This window comes from Serinus canaria, chromosome 2 (assembly GCF_022539315.1).
Source record: "Serinus canaria isolate serCan28SL12 chromosome 2, serCan2020, whole genome shotgun sequence".
Lineage (NCBI taxonomy): Eukaryota > Metazoa > Chordata > Aves > Passeriformes > Fringillidae > Serinus > Serinus canaria.
The window spans coordinates 131,855,832-131,877,035 of record NC_066315.1 but is presented as its reverse complement, the minus strand read 5'-3'; the positions used below and the strand labels follow the sequence as shown (position 1 = coordinate 131,877,035).

The 21,204-nt window shown below is 34.8% G+C and overlaps 1 protein-coding gene across 39 annotated transcripts in view; it reads right to left on the bottom strand.

Annotated features, from left to right (window-relative positions):
• RIMS2 (regulating synaptic membrane exocytosis 2) overlaps window positions 1-21,204 on the bottom strand; it is a 448,889-nt gene that overhangs the window by 300,092 nt on the left and 127,593 nt on the right. For 15 of the 39 annotated variants that reach the window (XM_050971308.1, XM_050971323.1, XM_050971326.1 and 12 more), the window contains exon 1: window positions 12,710-12,992. The exons of the other annotated variants lie outside the window; for them this stretch is intronic. In XM_050971308.1, coding sequence (XP_050827265.1) covers window positions 12,710-12,831 — 122 coding nt within the window. In that variant the 5' untranslated portion in view covers window positions 12,832-12,992. Of the gene's footprint in view, window positions 1-12,709; window positions 12,993-21,204 lie in introns of those variants that run through there. 39 annotated transcript variants of the gene reach the window in all.

The window sequence follows — 21,204 nt, the reverse complement described above, 5'->3', positions numbered from 1 at the left end:
TTTGTGGAAAGCATTAAATTGCCATGCTACAAATTATGTTTATCTAAAGTTCACTGTTGTTTCTAAAATATTTTTATATTATCTCAAGCTCAGTTTCTAAGTGATATACAATAAACACATGTTCATCTTTAAGAGTTCAGATACAAAGTTCCTTTTTCCAACTTGTTCTGTAGAAGCCAAAATTTTCATCAACATATAGAAACATGGTTTACAGAAGAATATAAGGCTACTTGGGAGAGATACTGATTTTATGGCAAGATGTACACCTGCTTGGTTGTATTATATTTCCTGAGGACAACAATATTTAGGTCAGGTTGGATGAGGCATGGAGCAACCTGATCGAGTGGAGGGTGTCCCTGCCTATGGCAGCGGAGTTGGAACTGGGTGATCTTTAAGGTCCCTTTCAATCCAAGCCAGTCCATAACAATAGATCTTGAATCCTCTTTTATCAAATAAATTATTTCTGAATATAAAACTAACCACCAGAGTGAAAAAAAAAAAAACTTAATTGACTAATCAAGATCCATAATGATTCAGGGAAAGCAGCCCTAGCCAGTGAGAGTCTTTTTTCAGTTAGCAGATTGTAGAGTTACAGAGAAACTGGGAAAATTTATCCTAATACCTTCTTCCTTGTAGTGTTTGTACAGAGTTTAAAATACAAAGAGACTCTATATACATATATCTATAATATTATTTTACAGGATTAAATATGAGATTTCAAGATACTCAGATAAATCTAACTTTCCTGAGAGAATGTTAGGAATACCTGAGATTGTTTTCCTTCAAGCAAGCAGCAAAGTTAAATATTCTCCTATGAAGGAAAAAAAAATTACATTACCTACAGAACCATAATTAATTCATGATAATTTATGGATACCTGCATTAATGTAGTATCATTACTGGCTAAATATTCACACAGCCTTATTTATTATACATGATTATATAGCACAAATAAAATGCAGCAGCCCTGCAGCAGAAAGTAGAGCTAATCAGCACACAGTGCATCACAGATAGAAAATAAAATCATGTGAAATGGAGACTATGCTTTCACTGCAGAGTTAATACAGACTTCTGCTGTGATACTGGCATTATTCTCCATCAAAGCAGCTCTCAGAACCCTCTTTTTCCCATTTAGTAATGCTTCTAAATTGGACTTCACAGTAAGTTTAAATTAAAGGGAAAGTCTAGGTCTATATGCAAGGTCCTTACGATGTTTCTTTTTTTTCTGTAGGTGTATATAGGCATATAAACATAAAATCAGAGTCATGCTGGCATTAGTCAATTTGCAATCAGTATAAAGTGCATTCAGATTGATGATTGTAGCATTTCTTTATTTAGTGTATCTAGTTCAGTCTTTGGTAAAGCATGCCCTAAAATAACACTGTATGAAGTAATTAATAAAACAAATAATAGAAAATAAAATTTTCTTTCTAGATGTGCTCAGTACATAGACTAATCCAGCACAGCGCTGGAAAAAAAAATTGAATTAATTTATTAGGCTGAGAACATGTAGCCTTCTCTTGGTTTTGGTTATATAACTTTAACTAGTACATTCTCTTCTGGTAAGTAAAAAAAACCTACCAATGGCCATTAGTGCAAAATCATTTTAAAATTTTAAACAAAGGTAATTTATTTGGTTTTAGATAGTGTTATGAGCAAAGAAAGACACTGGACTTTAAATTAAGTGGGTTTATGAAATAAATTCAGATTCAACCCCATATAAAGTAATAAGGAGAGAAATTAGTTTCTGTAATGTCTTATTTAGGTACATGTAGATAATGAAATATTCCACTCTATTGCCATAGTTTAAGTTTTGCATTGCACAAGGGATATATGACAGAGGATTTAATGAGATATTTTATTATTTTGCAGCATTTTTTCACCAAAGCAGGAGAAGAAAATAATACAGATGGGCAAAAGACAGAAATAACTGCAACTCAGTGAATAGGTCGATACAATAAATCCTTATTCCTATCTTACCTCCACCCTGTTGCACTCCTTACAGTGCAGTCTACTTTTTCTACACATTTTCATTGGAGTTAACATCACGTTCTGGAGACAAAACCAAATCACATAAATGCCACATCACTCCAAATTTGGAATTTTTATAATGAAACTCCCAGAATTCAAGTAAAGCTGATGTCCTGCCGAAGTCATACTAAAAGACAGCTAATTCTTTCTTTCTTTTCTTTAGTTATCTCATCTCACTTCAGCTGAAAGAGCAGTAGACTTGAGATTAGTTCTCAACCTGACCTAAGCTCTGGTTTCAATATCCACTTGCTCCAATCAAGGTGAATATATGCAAGAGACTTTTTTCTGTATGCCAAAAGGGCAGGTCAGATATCACCCACATGTGATCAAAATGAAATACAACTACTCTATTTTGCATAATTTCCATGAAAAATGTGATTTCTTTGTCTGTGCTTAACAGAAGAACAGGTTCTTTTTGTACACTACTGCAATCCTGTGAGCATAGTTCCTGAGTATCTTGTACGGTTATCCAATTTTTTAGTGTCTCCATTACACTCTACATTATACAGTATATTACATTAAAATGTTTATAATATTATTATGTGTGTAATATATTATATGTGATATAATAAATTTATTTATTAATATCATATTATTATCTATATAAATATAGATAATAAATCATATTATTATTATCATATAAATCTTATTATTATTATTATCTTTCAGGGACATGATTTAGTGGTGGACTTGGCAGTCCTGGGTTAACAGTTGCAATTGATGACCTTAAAGATCCTTTCCAACCTAAAGAATTCTATGACTCTACAATTTTAACATGCCTACTGTACATCCTCACAATTGTTAAAAATTTCTTTGTGAATGCATTTGCTTTATTTGTATATGAATAATGTCCAATATTTGAATTAAAAAGTTCTGAAAGACCATCTCAGGAAAAAAATCTCACTGTAGTGAGGACACATCAGCCATGTAGCTGGCAGCACCTAAGGAAACAATCTGGTTAGTAATCTGAAATAATCTGCAGCTGCTAAGACTAAGGGTGCAAAGGAGGGGCAAGGCCAAAAACCCTTGTGTATCTCTAAGGTACTTATTACTCTGCCACATGTTCCAATGTCTAGAGATGTACTTAAATTCGAAAAGAAAAGGGAAAATTTAATTTTTACTTTCATTTGTGTGTACTCACAAATTCATGATCGTAAGACTTCTGCAAATATTTATAAATTAAAATTCATAGATTGACCTGAGGTATTAAATAAGACATATATTTCTGGGAACTCCAGCTGTGAAGTTCACATGATTTTCCTGGCACTACAAAGGAGGTGTTGACAGTGGCAAGTGTAGAATTTAGACCTCTGTACTTGCCAGGTTCTTTGACTGAACAACACTATACTTTCTTCCCATACTTTATTAAAAAAAAGATTTGAATTATGTTTGCAGGTAGTCCTTATACATTCTGATTATGCTGTGTCTTACAAATGAGCAACTTCAACATGAAAGATATCTGTTAAGCACAAGCAAGCTTTTGTGGACATAAATAATTTGAATTATTCATTTTTTATATTGTAAGCCTTCCTGCATTTTAAAACCTTTTCTGTCCTCCCTGACATTTTACAAAAACTTCCAAAGTATGACAGGTAGATGAAGCATGTCTTACTGGAAAAGATCTTGCAAACAGGGCACTTAGAGGATTTTACTGTAAGTTATTTGAATTATGCTTGAACTGTGTTAGTCACTGTGATGCAGAAGAGCAATAAAAATAGAATTTTCTCTAAAACACTCATTGTTCTTGTAATTTTGTAGCAGAACAATGCCACCATTAGCAGGGAAAAAATGAAGGTCCTTAAGGGAATGAAAGACTGACTACCCCTGGGGTCCTCAAATCCACACAAAATGCACTTGTTCTGAGTGCAACTTGAAGCCACAGGAGCAACAACCTAAAACACAATATTAGGAAAATCAAGAAACATAAAAAGAAACATCATTGTATAGAAGAGGAGAGGGTAAGAGGGGAAGAGAGGTTTTAAACATCCTGTTTCAGACAAAGATTTTAATGTTATTTTAATTTTGTTTGTATATCTATACTTGTAAGTATATTTTGTAGGATAAGAAATAATCAATAGTTGTAGTGTTAAGTCTTCCTGAAATTTTGAGGTTCCATCTTGTAGTAATGTCTTATTCATCATCTCCTTTGGTCACTTTAAAAATATTTTTAATGTCTTATATAGAAAAAACCCCAAAATTTGCAAGAAATATTCATATTTTATTATTCTATTATTTATTTAATATTGAAATGATGTATTATTTATGACACAAAATACATGCCAAAAGGTCTTATATTTAGTGCACAGTAGTTAAACCACAGACTAAACTTTTTGGTTTAGAGCATTTCTCTGTGACTATATGTTCTGTTTTAAAGGTTAGTAATGAAAACTATCTTAAAGGAATTATAATTGCATTACTTGCTTGTTAACTTGGTTTTGTATAACTTTAACAATTAAAGTTTATTATTCCTATTATGATATATGTGACTACTACTTTCTAAGACACAAGGGCTTAAAACCTATTTATTCAAAATATTGATGAAGTTTCATGACAAAAAATTGTCTTGAATACCAGAAGATGGGAATTTGGAAGTATATCTTAATCAGAAAGATGACTCAAATATTGCGGCAAGGATAAAGTGTATTAATCAAGACATATTTTCATTCTTATGAATAAAGACACCATGCAAATTCCCTGTGACTTGCAATATATACACCTCAATTCTTATTATAAAACAAACAAAGTTAAGGTTTCAGCATTTCAATCTCTAATGTCTTTCCAACTTAGGCAACTTTGGTACAAATTTCTCCAATACATAATATTTTTCTTTCATTTTGCAATCTCTTCTCAGGTTCAGAACCCAAAAAGCAGCTTTCAGAAGGCTGACTTTGCCTCCCTGTCACAAAGCCCATGCTGAAGTGTAGCCAAGGACTTGAAATACCTCCAGGTTCTGCTTCAAACCTTTTATCTCAGGGCAAAGTTAAAATTATGCCATTACCTCCAAAACTCATCTTAGATGTCACAATTTTTTAGGGATCAATATTATATTCATTGATTCCTTTCTCAGAACCCTGCAGATAATTTGAGGCTCAATACCAATCTTTCCTGAACCGCTTTGAAACACAGTTTCACACAGTTCTGTGAGTAAATCTTCCTTCTGCCTTTATAGGAAAATCCAGAGTATATTCCTGAGAAATCTAAAGGAATGATGGGCCCATAGTTAGTGACTGGTAGGACACTCCCATCACACCTGACTGCAGTACTCCTCCCTTCCATTCTCCCCAGCTTAGCCACACCTACACAGCCAAACATCCCAATGTAATTTGTGCTATTCTGTTCACCTGTAAGATGTGATATTAGAGGTTTAAAAAAGTCTGTTTTCCCTTTTAGTTGTTGTCTTTCGACCCGTAACTATACTATACCCAAAGGAACAAAACAGAAAGAAATAATGAAGAAATGTTCAAACCCACACCAACAGAAATGGTCTTCATTCCACTGCTTCAGTAAATAAGTAACTGTGGCAGGAACAGCAGCAAAATTACTCAATCAAGGAACAAAGTGAAGACATAGCTTTTTTCTGGTAAGGAAAGTTTTGATTTTGAAAGGCCCATGTTGCTACAGTGCAGGATAATTACTGCTCCTGACCTGGTAAAGGGAGAGTGCCATTAGCAGGCACATTTTACCATAAATGTGCATGTGATTACTAACCCAAAAGGAAAAAAGCTAAAAGGATAAAGGAGTGTAAAGAAGGTGAGGGCTACATGAGTGCTGTTAACCATTACTGTGTGCAGTTTTGGACCCAGCAACATAAGAAAGATTAAGTTCTTAGTATCCAAAAGAGGGCAACAAAGAGAGTGAAGGGCCTTGATGGGAAGCCAAATATGAGGAGTGGCTGAGGTCACTTGTTCTGTTCAAGAAGAGACTGAGGGGAGACCTCATTGCAGGTACAACTTCCTCAAGTGAGGAAGGGGGGCAGGCACTGATCCCTGCTCTGTGGTCCCAGTGACAGGATCTGAGGGAATGGACTGGAGTTGTGTCAGGGAGGTTTAGGTTGGATATCACAAAAAGGTTCTTCACCCAGAGGGTGGTTGGGCACTGGAACAGCTCCCCAGGGAAGGGGTCACAGCATCAGCCTGAAACATTCAAGGAGTGTTTGGACAGTGCTCTTGAGCACGTGGTGTGACTCCTGGGGATGGAGCTGTGCAGGGCCAGGAGTTGGAATTTTATGGTCCTTGTGGGTCCCTTCCAACTCAGAATATTCTGTGATTTTTTAACAATTTTGGTAATCAGCAAAGAAGGTGAAGATTCTCACTAGGACCACACATTTGGGAGAAATGAACTATTTATGCATATGAGCCTGACCAGCTACAGGAAACAGTCTGAGGCATTGACTTTGATGCACACCAATACAAAAAACTAACTCCCAGCTGAGGCAGGATAGAGCAGGTTTGCTTAGCACTCATGCCAGTTTTATCAGAGTGACAGCACCCTGAAGAAGAGTAAAATGGGCTATTTATTGTTGTAGTCACCACAGCTCAGTCTGCCCTCATATGCACCTATTATCCACACAAGGGTCAAGACTAGCAACCTTGGTTTCTGGATGTTGGTACATGCTGTTCCCATAAAATACTGGGCTCTTGTCATCGAACAAATCTCTTAAATGTGTCAGCTTTACAATAGTCATACATAGTCATTTTTAATATTGTGCGCTCTGCCTTTTTCCAGAAAAAGAAGATTATACCTACATCTTTTTGGGCTGTTCTGAGAAATGACAGGAATCATCTGAGTTATTCAAGAATAGAAAGAGATTTTTTTACATGTTCTTTTCAAAAAGTTGTAATTGGTAACTCAGTTATTTCTTAGATTTCTGTTGCTCTCACCAAGGTGAGAAAAAAAATCAAGTTTTGAAGCGTATTTAATAATTTCTAAATTTAGGATTATTTAAATTTCTGAATTTAACATACTAGCTGAATTGAGACAAATTATCCACCTCTGATCCATCCTCTTTTTTCTTCCTGGTGGGAGGTTAGGATCATATGCCAGCTAGGATTTTATTGCCATCATCAGATAACAGCAGTTGATGCACAATGAGAATAGAGAGAAACCTGTTATGGCTGCAAATATCCCCAGCTCTGTGAGATGCAGGGAGGAAGCATATGTCACCTTATTAAATCTGTAGCAACTGAGGTGGAAGTAACAGAAGGTATCTCTCCCCAGAGCTGGAAGAGATGGGAAAAGAAACAGTTCTGTAAGGAAATCTCTTATTTTTCTCTCTCTGAAAATATCTGTAACAGAATGTTACAGGGATGGTTTTTTCCTAGAAATAGGGACTTAAAAACAAACCCAAAACCCAACAGCCGCCTAGACGGGATGGAATACACAACTTCCTCTGAGAAAGAAACAGCTTTGGGGCAAGTTAGTACCTTCAGTTGCTTCCTCCAAAGGAAACAGAAACATGAGAAGATGAGAAAAATCATACTACTTGTCCCACTTTGTCCCAAAGAAGCTAATCAAGGGCCAAAAATAAGATAAAGTTAGATACACCTATTTGCAGCTCAAAGAGGACATAAGAGCGCTCTGTGAGGAATGTTTGGCAAAGGTGCAGAAACGACCAAACACACAGCTGTGTGAGTTTCTCTCTGCCTTTTATACACACCTTGCTGTTCCAGCTGCCAGTCTTCCCTTTGTGTTTAGAGAAGCTCACATACATATATGCACATAGGATATTCAGGATTCACATATTCAGGATTCACATATTCACATTTTCAGGATTCACCTGAATATGGCTTATTTCTCTAATTTTAGGAAGAAAATAAGATAGAGGATTATTTGTCTTGGACAACTTTTCTACAGTAATACAGAGATCTAGAACTGCAATCAACTTAGTTTTGGAATTCTGATTGTGTCTGAGGCAAGACATTGTTAAGAACAAGGGGAGGAAATAGCTTTGCTATGTCTTTAATGCATTAAGGGAAAATTATAGGTAGGAACACAAATAAATGTATTTATGAACACTGTGTATGCTTTACTTGAGAAAGCACATCAGCTACAATTTGAGGAATATACTTAAAACAGGATTCTATGAATCTAGCATATAGGTAAAAAGGAGCAGCTGTGAAAATCCCATCAAACTAAAATTTTAAAGGTAGCTATAGACAAGCTAGTTTTGAAAAGGGAGGAGAGGCAGTTTCAATTACAGTATTCAGCAGTATTGCACTATAGAATATGGACAATATACTGTCAGTTCTAACACAACTGTGGCAGTTTTCTTCTTGGCTCTTAGACTAGTAATATTTAAAATGCAACATTCTCTTAGAGTATTAGAAAACCTCTTGCTATGTTGAACCAATATAGTCAGGGAAAAAAAAAACCTCAAATCTATTCTACAGAAATACTATGACAATTTTTTTTTCCCAGCAAGGAAGGGAAAATGATCTTTTTCCTTCAATGTCAAAGTAAAAATTATCAACACTAGAAAAAATAACAACTGCCTGTGACAGTAATTCTTGACATCATTTGATGGCTTCATTATAAAATGGACCTTTGGTAAATAGCTAGTAGATATATTGGTTAGATATATTGGAGGAAACAAAACAGAAAATTAAATAATGAAAAGAAATCATATGTTTCTGCTAAAATGATACTTTCAGTGGAAATATCTAGTTTTCCAAACTAACTAATTTATTTTGGCATTTTATTCATCTTTTAAAATCAGTGTATGTAAAAGATGCTTACCAATGAATTTCAAAAGTGAAAACTCTTAAGAGTCTTCAAAAACACTGGAGTTTAATTTAATGAAAGAAAATACAATTTGTTTATTTCAGCTAGGTGTTTCTAATTTCAAAATGAGACAATTCCTAAGTATTGTCAAGACATTTCCTCTGTTGTACATGGAATTTGATGAACAATCTTTGTACTGGTTCTAGGCTCAATATATCAGTTATCTTATGCCCCTGTGTGGCCAGGCTAGAAGTAAACTCACTTTCACTGAACTGTAAAAAAATTTCTAACAATATGTCATGTGAGAAACCAAGTTTAGGTAAATTGACCACTTTCCATTTGATGAGAAAACCTTCTAATATAAACTGCAATTGCAAAATTGGATTGATAGTCCTCTGTACATTTTGTAGCAATTTTAGTCACAAAAGATGCTTGTCATTGTGGTGTAAAGTGTGAATCTCAATACTGCCCAAGGCAATTGTGACTTCTCAAAGCATGTTGCTACAAATAGAGCATCCAACAGCACAATATTTGTACACTGAACACTAAATGAAGAATGGAAATCTGAAAATCCAGCTTACTAATTTACTAAAGGTTTAAAATACGTTTTAAAACTTTATTTAATTCTTTTTGTCATTTAAACAAATAGCATGTCATTCAAAGTAATCAGAAAAATTTTAGACTGCCACAAAAAGTAAACCTCCTTTAGATGTTGCTGTAAAATTTGGATGTACTGCAAGCACACACTGTTTTCATAAAAGGTCTATTGATTTCTTTTCTGGACACATGATGAATTTATTCCATAAACTAGCTATTTGCCAAATGCTCAAAATGCAGAACAATTCTTATGGTTTCCCAACATGAGGCTATTCTAATTATTTTTCAATAAAAAATAACTTATTACCCAGGAAATAGCACTACAATCCCCAACACAGGTGAAACACAATTTTGAGGTAAAATGATAGCTCTTACTGCTTCAGCTGGCTGGAGCTGGTAATGCCAGACAGAGCTGTGTAGGAGCAGGAGGGAGGCCCAGCAAACCAGCTTTCTCTTTTACACTCACAATAGCATCTTACAGCAAAGTGCTGCCCTGCAGCTGGCAGAGGAACTCAGCAGCAATATTCCTCCATTAGAAGCTGCTGGGAGGGGATAACTAAACCCATTTGAGTGCTAAAAGCAATCTAACTCACAAGGAGCTTAATATCATTTGGACCATCTCACATCAGCTACTGCAAAGCCAAAACTATGCAAATAAAAACCCAACTCATATAAATTTTTAATGGGAAATTATAAAAACCAGTTCAATGTATGTTTCTGTCAATGGTTAGCGTAGCATGAGAAAGCAAGGCCCAAGTTCCCTATATTTCCTTTGACAAAATCTCAGCATATCTAAACTTTCTGAAGAACTGAAGAACTCCAAGAAAAAATGATGTGAAACTTAGGAGGAATGTCTATTCAATTAAAATTATCTGTATACTACCTCCTTTCCTATGACTTAGTTTACTCTCCATTATCTACTGTACAATTTGTATGCATTAACCTGTTTTCCTGACATTATTACTTTGTGGCAGTAGCAGTTAATCACCCTGTGGGTAATGTCAGCCGTTATCTTTCTGCACTCTGACTTGTACTTTTCAGATGTAAAAACAGAAAAAAACCTTATTCAAAAGAGAAAGGATCATCAAAGGACAAAATATAAAGCTTTGAAGACTAAAGAGACAGAGCATACTATACCTCATCAAAGCACACTCACATGCTGGAGGTACACCACAGTTCTGAAGCATTAACTCTCAATGCATGAACGTTTAGTTTTTAGCAAGGGCCCTACATTGATCGTGCAAAGCTTTAAATGAAAAATGTACCTAAATTATAAACTACATTAATTTAATTTAAAAAATAAATAGAACAGATTTTTTAAATCAGTAAGACAATCAAAGGACTACCCTCTGTAATAAATGCCAGTGAGATTTTTTTGGTGACTAATAGATGACTTCTTCAAAAACCTTTTATCAAGATCGGATTTAAAATACAAATAGTTCTTTGGAAGAGGGAATCTTTTACTCAAATCTTAAAATACTTTCACATAACCTTAGCATCAGAAGACAGGGAAAGCATGAATTAGTCTCTCACAATTACTGCTGTATATTGCTTAAAAATTGCACAAAATTTTCTTGAAGCCAAAAGCATTGATACCTAGAAAAACATGGCATTGCTCCTTATAAATACAGAAATATTCTCATCCTAAGCAAAACAGTCCATGCTAGGTATGTGGCACAGCTTCCTAACAATCCTTTCTTGTTTGCCAGTCTTCTAGAATAAATATACTCTTAATCAAAGGCACAGCAAATGAATAAAATAACTCTGTCTTTTGATCTGATACTATATGCAGCTTTTACCCAAGTCTCACAAGCAAAATAAACAGTGAAAAGCACCATGTACATGCATCTGTAAAAAAAATTAGCAAGAAGCCTGCACCTTGATCTACAAAAAGCATGTACTCTGATCTGCAAAAGCAGATCCAGGGAATCAGGACTGGGATGGTAGCTGATTAGAACAGTTGCTAAGGGCTTTGCTGGTTGCTGCAGGCCTGAAACTATGCACTTGGAAATATGCAGTTTTACAATCACAGCTGATAATACATAAATTACTGCTCCATTTTGTAGAGCTTCAAATATTTCACAGTATACCAGAGGGATATAAGAAAAATCTCATTGAATACAGATTTTATATATACCTAAAAATACCTTAATTCATAACTGTGATTTGATTGCTAAAACCACCTACATAATTTTACATACCTAATTAGAAATTCATAACCAAGATAACAAAACTTGAGAACAGTAACATTAAATAAATATGAACATATTTTAAAAGGAAATATCAGCAGTACGGGAGAGAATCCTTACAACAAAATTATGGGAAATAAAAATATAACCATCTTCTGAAGTATCAAGTGCAAATATCCCTGTATTTAAGAAATTATATCCCATTTAAAAGAGATTTCTCCCACAGAGGCAGAGAAGAAGATTAAAATGCTGGATATAGTCTCTGCCTTTTACTTCCACCCTTTTTCCAGAATGTTTCCATCAGTGCACTATCTTTATAAAAAACTACAGGATTCTTTTTCTTTCTGACCTACACTTCCACTCTCTTGGATAAAATTATTAATATTTTTATGTCTAATATCTAATAGCAGTATGAAAAAGTTCTAAGCATCAGTACTATAATATGTTTACTGAAAAATGGCACAGAAATGTGGCATTATTAATTCATTTTACCCCTCCAAAAATCCTAAGAATCCTATTCAAAAACTGTCTCACACCAATAAACAACAACTTCACCCTATCATTTCTAATTCCCACAAAACAACAGCTATTCACAAAAGGATACCCTACAGAGCTGACTGACCTGCTGCAAAGCATCCACTAATCAGCTATAATTTGACCAGTTAAAAACATTATTGAAAAGCATTACACACAGGATCTAAATCTTCTAAAAATAAGGAACTGCTCTCTATTTTGCAAAAGGTATGCAGGACTACTAATTTGCATCTTCCAATAAATTATGCATGGTTAAACAGACACATCTCTGAGCATTTAATCTTTTCACTGCCATATCCACATAGAAATCATTTTCTCTGACAAATTTGTTTATAAATATTTAATATGCTTTAAGGATTACAGCTAATAATGCTAGCTTCTAATGGCAGCTAATGTACTTGAAAGATATATAACCATCTTAAACATTTTATTCTATCTTTGCTAGTTTTATTTCTGCAGATTGAGTTCCCATGTAAACCCTTATATAAAACATAAAAACACTAACAGACTCACTGCTACCATAAAAATATTAATATCTAGGAGTGCAGTTATAAGTACCCCACTGAAAAGCATGCAGAGAGATTGCCATCAGCATAAAAAGAGAAATGATAAAGCAAAAATATTTCATTTCTACTTACCTAGTGTTGTTCAACGTTTGTCCAAAAAGATCATTTTGCAAAATATTTGGAGGGGATGAGAAAACCCCATGAAAATGAGATAAAACAGAATTGCAGACCTGGCGCAGTGTTTCAAATTGCATTTTCTCCCTTTCTTTCCCTTCTATTTTTCTTCACCACCTGTCTTAAAAGTCGTCTATTTTTTACACACCATCAAATACAAATATGCCAATCAAGTTCCATATTTCTCCTGATCTCTGTAAAAACTGTGCCTAAACGAGCAGGGGCTGATAGTTAATTGTACAGTCATTATTCTTCTAATTCAGTCGTAGGAGATTTAGTACCCGAGCAGCTTTCTCCTGACTGTAGCAAGAATTCTAAACAGCAGTAAGCTTTTTGGGCATTCCCAGCTGAAGTGTGAAGCTGAGCTGCTTTCATGTACTCTACTCATATTTCTCTAAGCCTATTAAAAACACGCAGTGAATAGATGCTGTCGTCAGGAGTTTCAGCACATCTGGCTGCCAGCAGTAAAATCTCAGAAGTAAAAAAAAGGAGGACAAGGCATCCTCACATTGTTACTACTATCTAAAAGGAGGAGGATTTCTGCATCTTCCCCTCCTCCTTCCCTCCCCTGTAAAACTGACTAATATCCGTGACCATGTATGTAGAATTCTCTAATTTTTTTAATGTAATGGCAATTCTAAAGGACTGAAAGACCACTCTAAAAATAAATCTGCACATAATAAACAACATGTAGCACCGAGACTGTAACAATAGATCTTTTGTCTCACATTTGAAAAGCTATACTGTATCTGAGATAACAGGATTTTAGTGCAAACATTTAAATGTAGTATCAATTCACCACTAAAGCAAACTGTATACATTCTATAGGTAACCATTCTGTCAGGGATTGTACATACAGCATCAAGGCAATGATTTACCATGCAAACTTGAACAACTACTAAAAGGAATGGCTGCATTACATATGAGCACTGCATTTCAAAATGAAACGTCCTCAGTATCTTTTAAAAGTTTATTGCACTGAATCAGCCATGATAGAACCGAGGAAAATCAATCACTTCTTAGGCTGCTCCAAACCCATCTGCTTCCAGGAAAACCCACTATTTTAGGAGCCTGTGTACTGGTACACAGAAGTATCAGATATCAAAGAGCAAGAAGCAGAATCAGTCATCTAACAGAACAGAGTGAGCTTTTGCAACATAGCATGCACTGTGAATACCATGAAACGTGCAGAAAATAAGTATCCCTGACTAAAAACCTTTTTTTCTTTTCCTTCAGTGCTTGTGCCAGAGGATGATGTTACATAACAATACAGAAAATAGTTTATCATTGTCAAATTTAAAAATAACAAAAATATTTTCTTTATTATACCTCATTTTCTATATACAGCTTTTAACATCTTAGCACTAATTACAAAATCTCCAAATAAACAAACATAAAATGAGGTCTATTATAAAGCTCTTCCACTGAAAGCAATTTGAATCTCAGATGATGTGGGAATAAGCATCTTTCTAGTTAATTGAAGTGTGTTGATGTGCTCTGGAGGAAGAAGCCATCCAGGCTTCTTTGGCCAGAAAGATGGCAGCTACCACACAGATTTTATAAGAAAAAAAGAAATGGGAACAAAGGCATCTCCTGGCCCCCATGAAAAGGATATATATGTGACTCCCCACTAACAGCCATGTTGAACATTTTTTTAAAAATCAGGAAAACATCTGCTAAAAATTCTGTTTGCAAAACTTATGGGAAACCCTACAAAGTACTACCTGAAATAGTTTTTAATACCTATTTTTCTCTCCATTATGAAAGCCTTTGTATTTGAGCAATGTTTACAATTTATGATAAAAATAATAGGCTCTATGTCTGCCAAAGCTGGTAACTTTTGAGATCCTGAAGTAGGAACCAATGGATTTTTGTAGCTATCTTACTATAATAAAATGAAAAAGCAATACTTGGTAACCACCCTACTTATATTACAGAGAATTCATGTTTGGAAGGCAAACATGAATTTTGATGGAATTAAGTAAAGGCAAGAAAATTTGCCTTTACTTAATTCCATCAAAAAAACCCAAATTTTCTAATCTCCTCCAAGAAACAGTCATCTTGTCACAAAAGTTCAAGTCACTCCAATCAGTATAATATGCACCACTTCACAGTTCAGAGGCAATGTTGGCCATGGAGTGGGTACAAGACCAGTATTTTATCATACATTTCAAGCACATTACCCTTTTGTTCTGTGCCTTATGAATGGGCATCACAGCCAAATGCTCTCTTAGTTGCAACAAAATGCTGAACATTTGACATTCATCTTTCCATGTCATCATTCTCAGATTTTTAAGATGGAAGTTAGGGCATACACTCTTTTTTCTTCTCTTTCTAATTTCTTTTTTTAAGAGTTTCCTAAAACTACTGACAAAAGACACATATTTAAAACTTTAAGTTTTTACATTTTATTTTGGAGTAAGGAATAAAGAATACCCTGCAGATATTCATGCATGCAAAATGTTACATAGGGAAGTAAAAGAATACTTTTAAAGGCAAATACTTCATAGCTGCTGCTAGCAGAAAATTCATCTATTAAAAAATAAGGTTTCTGCAAATACAAATATTTTTGGTTATCTGGAATTTTCATCAAAATTGACTGTACTATTGATTTAAAATACTATTTTTTATTTCAAAAAAATGAATGGAACCGAATAAAACTGAATTGCCTTTCTTTCCTGACCCTTCTAACGCGCTCCAAGAGATCCTTTAGCCAATAAGAAATTGTTTCCTGTACTTATTATGTGGCCTAGAGTAGCATAGTGACCCTATAAAGTAGTGACTTCTAGTAAGATTTCTTTTAGGTACTTCCACCTTTTCCAAAATGTCATCATTCATCTGGGAAGAATCAAGGAAGTAAGGAGACCTAACAAGAAGAGGCTGCAGAGAATCAGCCAGAAGGAGCATGAGCAGAGTAGGTTCTGCCCACTGAAGTGCCCGTCCTTTGAGAACCAGAATGAAACTGAAAATCAGAAGAAGTCAGTAGAACCCACATAAAATTTATTCTCTGTACATTGATATTGTTTGAGAACAAAATGATACAGGTACTATTTCTCTTATTTCAATGCTGTTAGAAATCTTCAAATGTGTCACCATTTCTTACACTAAAAACTTCCTGTTGGGAAGGGCAGTGATTCAGTGTAATTTCTAAAGCTCAGGAAATTATACCCTCAGCATTCCCCAAATTAAAAGCTTCACATAGGAATGTTGAAAAAGACAGGGATTACTTTTCTGCCTATTTGATATTTAACTTGAGATCTCCTTTTCTGTTCTTCAGGGCTCTCAGTCTTACTCTCCAATACCCACACTAGAAGAAAAAGAGGTCTGAAGGCCTCTTTCTTTTGGAACACCCTTAATTGTGTACTTAATAAGCACCAGGTAAGCCAGCACTGCTCAAGCACCTCTCTTTCTATCATTTCCTATCCTTTGAGGGCCTCCTTAAAATAATTTTGACAGTGATCTTTATTATGGTATTTGATGTATTTATAGTTGCAAAAAGATGAGTGTACATGCTCTTGCTATTTATGGTTTAATAACAATATCTTCCATTTTCACACCAATTTTATCAAGGATTTTATGGAAATGAAGACCGAGTACTTTAAAGATACTGCAGAGGAAAAGCAAAATGAGTACTAGATAGTCTGAACAACTACCTGACATGGTTAACAGCCTATTTCAAAATGAAAAGACAAGCCTGAGAAAGCATCATTGGATCCATTAAGCCAAGCTACACTGAGGTCCATACAGATACCTTTCTCTGTAGCCAAACTGAATCTTAATAAAGGTCCACCAGAAACAAGTTTTTAAGATGAAAAGTTACCTAGAAATGTCCCAAATATGAGGTCTTCAAATATATATAAAATATTTCTATGTCAAACATAAGATTAAACTTCATTGAATTGATTCTAGATTTCAGAAATGTAAATCTATTATACAAGAAAGTTGACAATACATATAAATATGTTATCTCAAACATTACTTACATGCATCACTTCTTATTATAGGCATATAAAAAATATTTCACATGACGTAGTTTAAACAAGGTAGAGTCATACAAACTTATTAAAGCTATACATTACAGCTTATAGGACAAAGATTTTTCTGTGATAAAAGATACTATCAAGAACAATTTTGGATTCAATTCTATTCTAATCTACTGGATAGTATGTAAGTATAGTTTGATGGAAATGCAGAAGAAAATTGTAGAGCTGAGTCACTTGGAGTTTGAGGATAAAAATGGGATTTTTGAAATGTACAGAAAATCTAATGTCTACTGTTTTTTCCGTCTAGATACTACATAAAATTTTGTAATTAATAGCACATAAATACCTGTATGACACCACCATCACTCTCCAATATGTCCTTATCAAAGCACTTAGTTTAATACTCATTATCAAAAATTTTCGACTGACATTCATTATGAAAGGAATAAACTTCTGAACAAATTCTTTTCAAAGAGGTAATTTAACAACAGTGCCTTGGACATTAGATAGTGTTGCATTATTACTGTTTATAAGACTACTCCTTTTGGGTCAGCAAACTGATGTTCCAAGGTGGGACATGATTTTAAGGACTATTGGAAATTCCATACAAGGATGGGCATTTCACTTCACTACTGCAAGTGAAATGCAAGCACAGTTTCTTTTGGGATAAAGCACACACCCATTTGTATTTCATCACATCAGTGTTCAAAGCTTCAGTTTCACAAGAGAAATTTATCAACTAATGCAAAATCTATAACATTAAATTTAAACACATAACAACAGAACTCATAGAAGCCAGTATCTTGAATACTTACTATAGGAAATAATAAAGAAAGGGACACCGACAAAGCCTCAAACCCCAAAGGATAAAAGTACCTAAATCCAGGCTACAGGGAAGCATCAGTCTCTGTCCAAGAACTGCAAAAATGAATCTTCTTGCTCTGCTGGCACCTGAGCAGTCATTCAAAATACACCATTCTTCTTATTACAGGTAGTTGGGCCGTTAGGACAGTGTCAGGAAGCATGGAAAACTGAGTCCCAGGTTTCTCTACTGGCTTCCTAAAATATGCCCACAAAGTTCTTATCAACATACCTCTGGTTATTCCTAAGGGAATTTGCTGTCTTTGCTGTTGACACTGTTCTCTCTCCCGTAAAATAATTAAATATTGAAAGAACTATTTAATTCACTGAGTTAAACATTAATCAAGAATGGAAAAGTGATACTGATTTTAATCCTTGGTAGTCAGGTCACAGACCTAAAATGGAAGATACTGAAATTCCAGCTAAGAGACCAAACCTCGTTACAGAAAATATCCACTACTAAAGTGTAGTAAAAAAAAAGTAAATTCATCCTTATCTTACACCATAACATATTGGGGTCTTTTTCTTGCATTTTATTCTCAGTATCTTCACATTTCTTTATTTCTTTTTTCAGGCATTCCATTCCATTTATTTAATTCTTCTCAGTGTCCCTCTTCATATTTCTCCCATGTAGCCATTTAAATTAATCTATACTCTCCCTCTAGTGTAAGTTACACTGTTTGGTCCAATAGATGAGACTTAGAAATCTGGACAGTCTGTTTATCCCTTTTTTCCTCCATCTTACTATCTATCATCATGACTAATATGCTTGAGGAGGCTGGATAATTTCATAGGGCATAAGTATTTATATAGTTAAATTCCAGCAATCTCTGTGAAAATTTGTATCATCACAGGAGGACAAAGACCCAAGTCAGTGTGCATGGAGGAAGAGTGGGTTGAGAGCCATTACTCATTGACTTTCACAGCAGAAAGACAGTCAGAGCATGGTCAGCAAATAGCCACAACACTACCAAATTTGACAAATTATCCAAAGTGATAGGAAAAGATGTTTAAGTTACTGTGTTCCTCCACCACATTACAGAAGAATTAGGATGAAAAAACGTAATATTCCGTAAATAACATTCCGTAATGTAAAATAACATTATAGGCTGTACTGATTCTGGAGCTCATGGAACTGCCTCCCAGGTGTATTTAACTCCCTCTTCTTCATTTTCTATCAGACTTGCTGTTAGAGGCATCCCATGCACAAAGGACTCTCTAAAGTTTATCTCCTGTTCCACCAACAGTAATATTGAACAATGAAATATTAATAATTTATTCCTAGAATAAGCTTCAAAAAACAGTTAATTACTGCAAACCTTGCAAGCATATTCTCTATTAAATGCTTTAGGATATGAAGCTTAAGTGATGTGATTAAGGTTGCAGGTAAGAGTAAGGTCAGTGGTCCACACAGGAAGTGTGGACCCCGAGCCCTTGTCTTACTTGCTGTGTAGGATACTAGAACTTTGCCACTCCAAAGTCTGTTGAGATACATTCCTTGTAGCATCAAGTGTTAAGTAGCCTAATTCCAGTAAAATCAGGGATAACACTGCATGCCAACAGTCTCTGGATTAGGGCCCAAAAGCGCAGTTCAGCTCTGTGCCTCTAGCACGTTCCCAGATCTTGGAACTGCACTAGTGCCAGCGGAAGCAGCCTGTGCTCTGCTCCTCAGTCACGAACTCGCCCAGCAAGTACAACAACACCCAAAATGGTAAAGAGGATGCTCTCATTAACCTACTTACACTGAGGAGAAAATAAGCTGTCAGTTTACCTTTAGCACCTTTGCAGGTATCTGTATATTCCCATCTCTGAAAATTCTTAGTACTTATGTCTTCAACACACAGGGAAAAAAGGTAAACAACTGTCTACCTTTTAATATAAGACAAAACTAAACTTGACATCTATAGATTCTCAAGTCAAGGAGTACAAGTACAACAGCCCAAAAAGCTAAGTCTTGATGGTAAATTCCAGAGCAGCTTTGGACTCTCTAAGTAGAAAAGTGCCAACTGTCCTGTATGAGATGTGCTGAGTTCTGTGAGGACACAACTCATTTCCCTACATCTCATCGTGGTCTAAGTAAATTAAAGAAATAATCATGATCCACTGATCAGGACAGCTTTAAGACTTCTTAGAAAGTGGCCAACAAGTTAAACATGATCATTTGCCTGCACACTTACTGCTTAGGAAAGAATATATTCTACAAACAAAATACTTGGAAGCTGATATTTCGTATTTTTTTATCGGTTTCTTTTTAATGAAATTTTAAATCTGTGGAATGAAAAAATAAAGTGAAAAAATAAACTTGTGAAAGTTAAATGTCAGATGACTTAAAATAAATACTTTCACTGATAAAATAATTCTACATTTTTTTTAAAACTCAGATAACACAATGGTAAGTCTAACTTTGGTCATTACTCAGATACTAGGAAATGAGCCATATGTTCACTTGGGAAGTCCTACTGTTAGGGCTGGTATGGACACATACAAAAACTGGCACTGACCACACAAATTGCGCATTTGAGGATGAGTAAAACAGGGAAAAAAAACCCAAAAAATTAGACCAAGGTTATAGGAAAATTATAATTTAAAAACCTATTGTTATTTATTATGATAGACTATATCACAACAGTACTAATTCTTGAAATGAATAAGTAAGTGTGCCTCACAGCAGGGTATACCTCCCAGTATAATTATTTTTAAAATATCTTTAACATTAATAACTTTGACTTATTGTTTAATTTCCTTAGCTCAGTATAGATTATGGCTTCTCAAACTTCTCTGTGGAATTCTCTTTAATAAATTAGCTGAAAGGCAATATGGGAAGTATTACTTAAATATGACAAGGCATAGAATACTTGCAAATAATTACATAAAATGCATAATTTTAATTATTTCTCTTTTTTTTTTTTTCTTCTGAATATTACTCAATATATACAGCTTGCTTGGTCTGCAATAAAACTCCAGGGCCACCTTCTACCTCACTTGCCAGTTCTGGCCTTTTCTAAGTATTCCTTGCTTAGAGAAGTCTATGTTTAAAAATGAAGATGTTACTGATTTTAGGTAAATTGAGAGTTTGAATTTAGATTGTTTGACCTTAACAACAAAAACACCCAGATTCTTCCCACCTAAATGTAGATGACTAAGGAGCACAGTTTGGAAAGGTGGCCACCTTTCCCTTCCTGTTTAATTAATAGAAAGAAAGAGGAACATGGTGGGGGGGAAGATCAGGTGACCCAAAATTGCATGAGCACCCAAAAGCAGATTTAATGAAGTGTTCTTGTGCTTGTCTAATTACTTTATTTAGGACGCAGAAATATAAATATGTGGTTGATTTCTATTGCTAGATCTGAGAACACTTTCCAGTTCCTGCCTTAGCTGGGTTCTGACACCATATCTGAAAAAAATACAGGTGTGTGCATTCTCTCCCTTTTTCCAACTCATACATTTTCCCCACATATAACACAGGTATTTTAGGGATCTTGAAGGTTTCTAGCAAAAATCCTATAAATGGCAGATGCCACATATAAAAAAGAAGCCTTCAAATCTAAGGAAATGGGGTTTTTCAACAACTATCCTGACCTAAGACATAATTTATATAAAGACCTACTG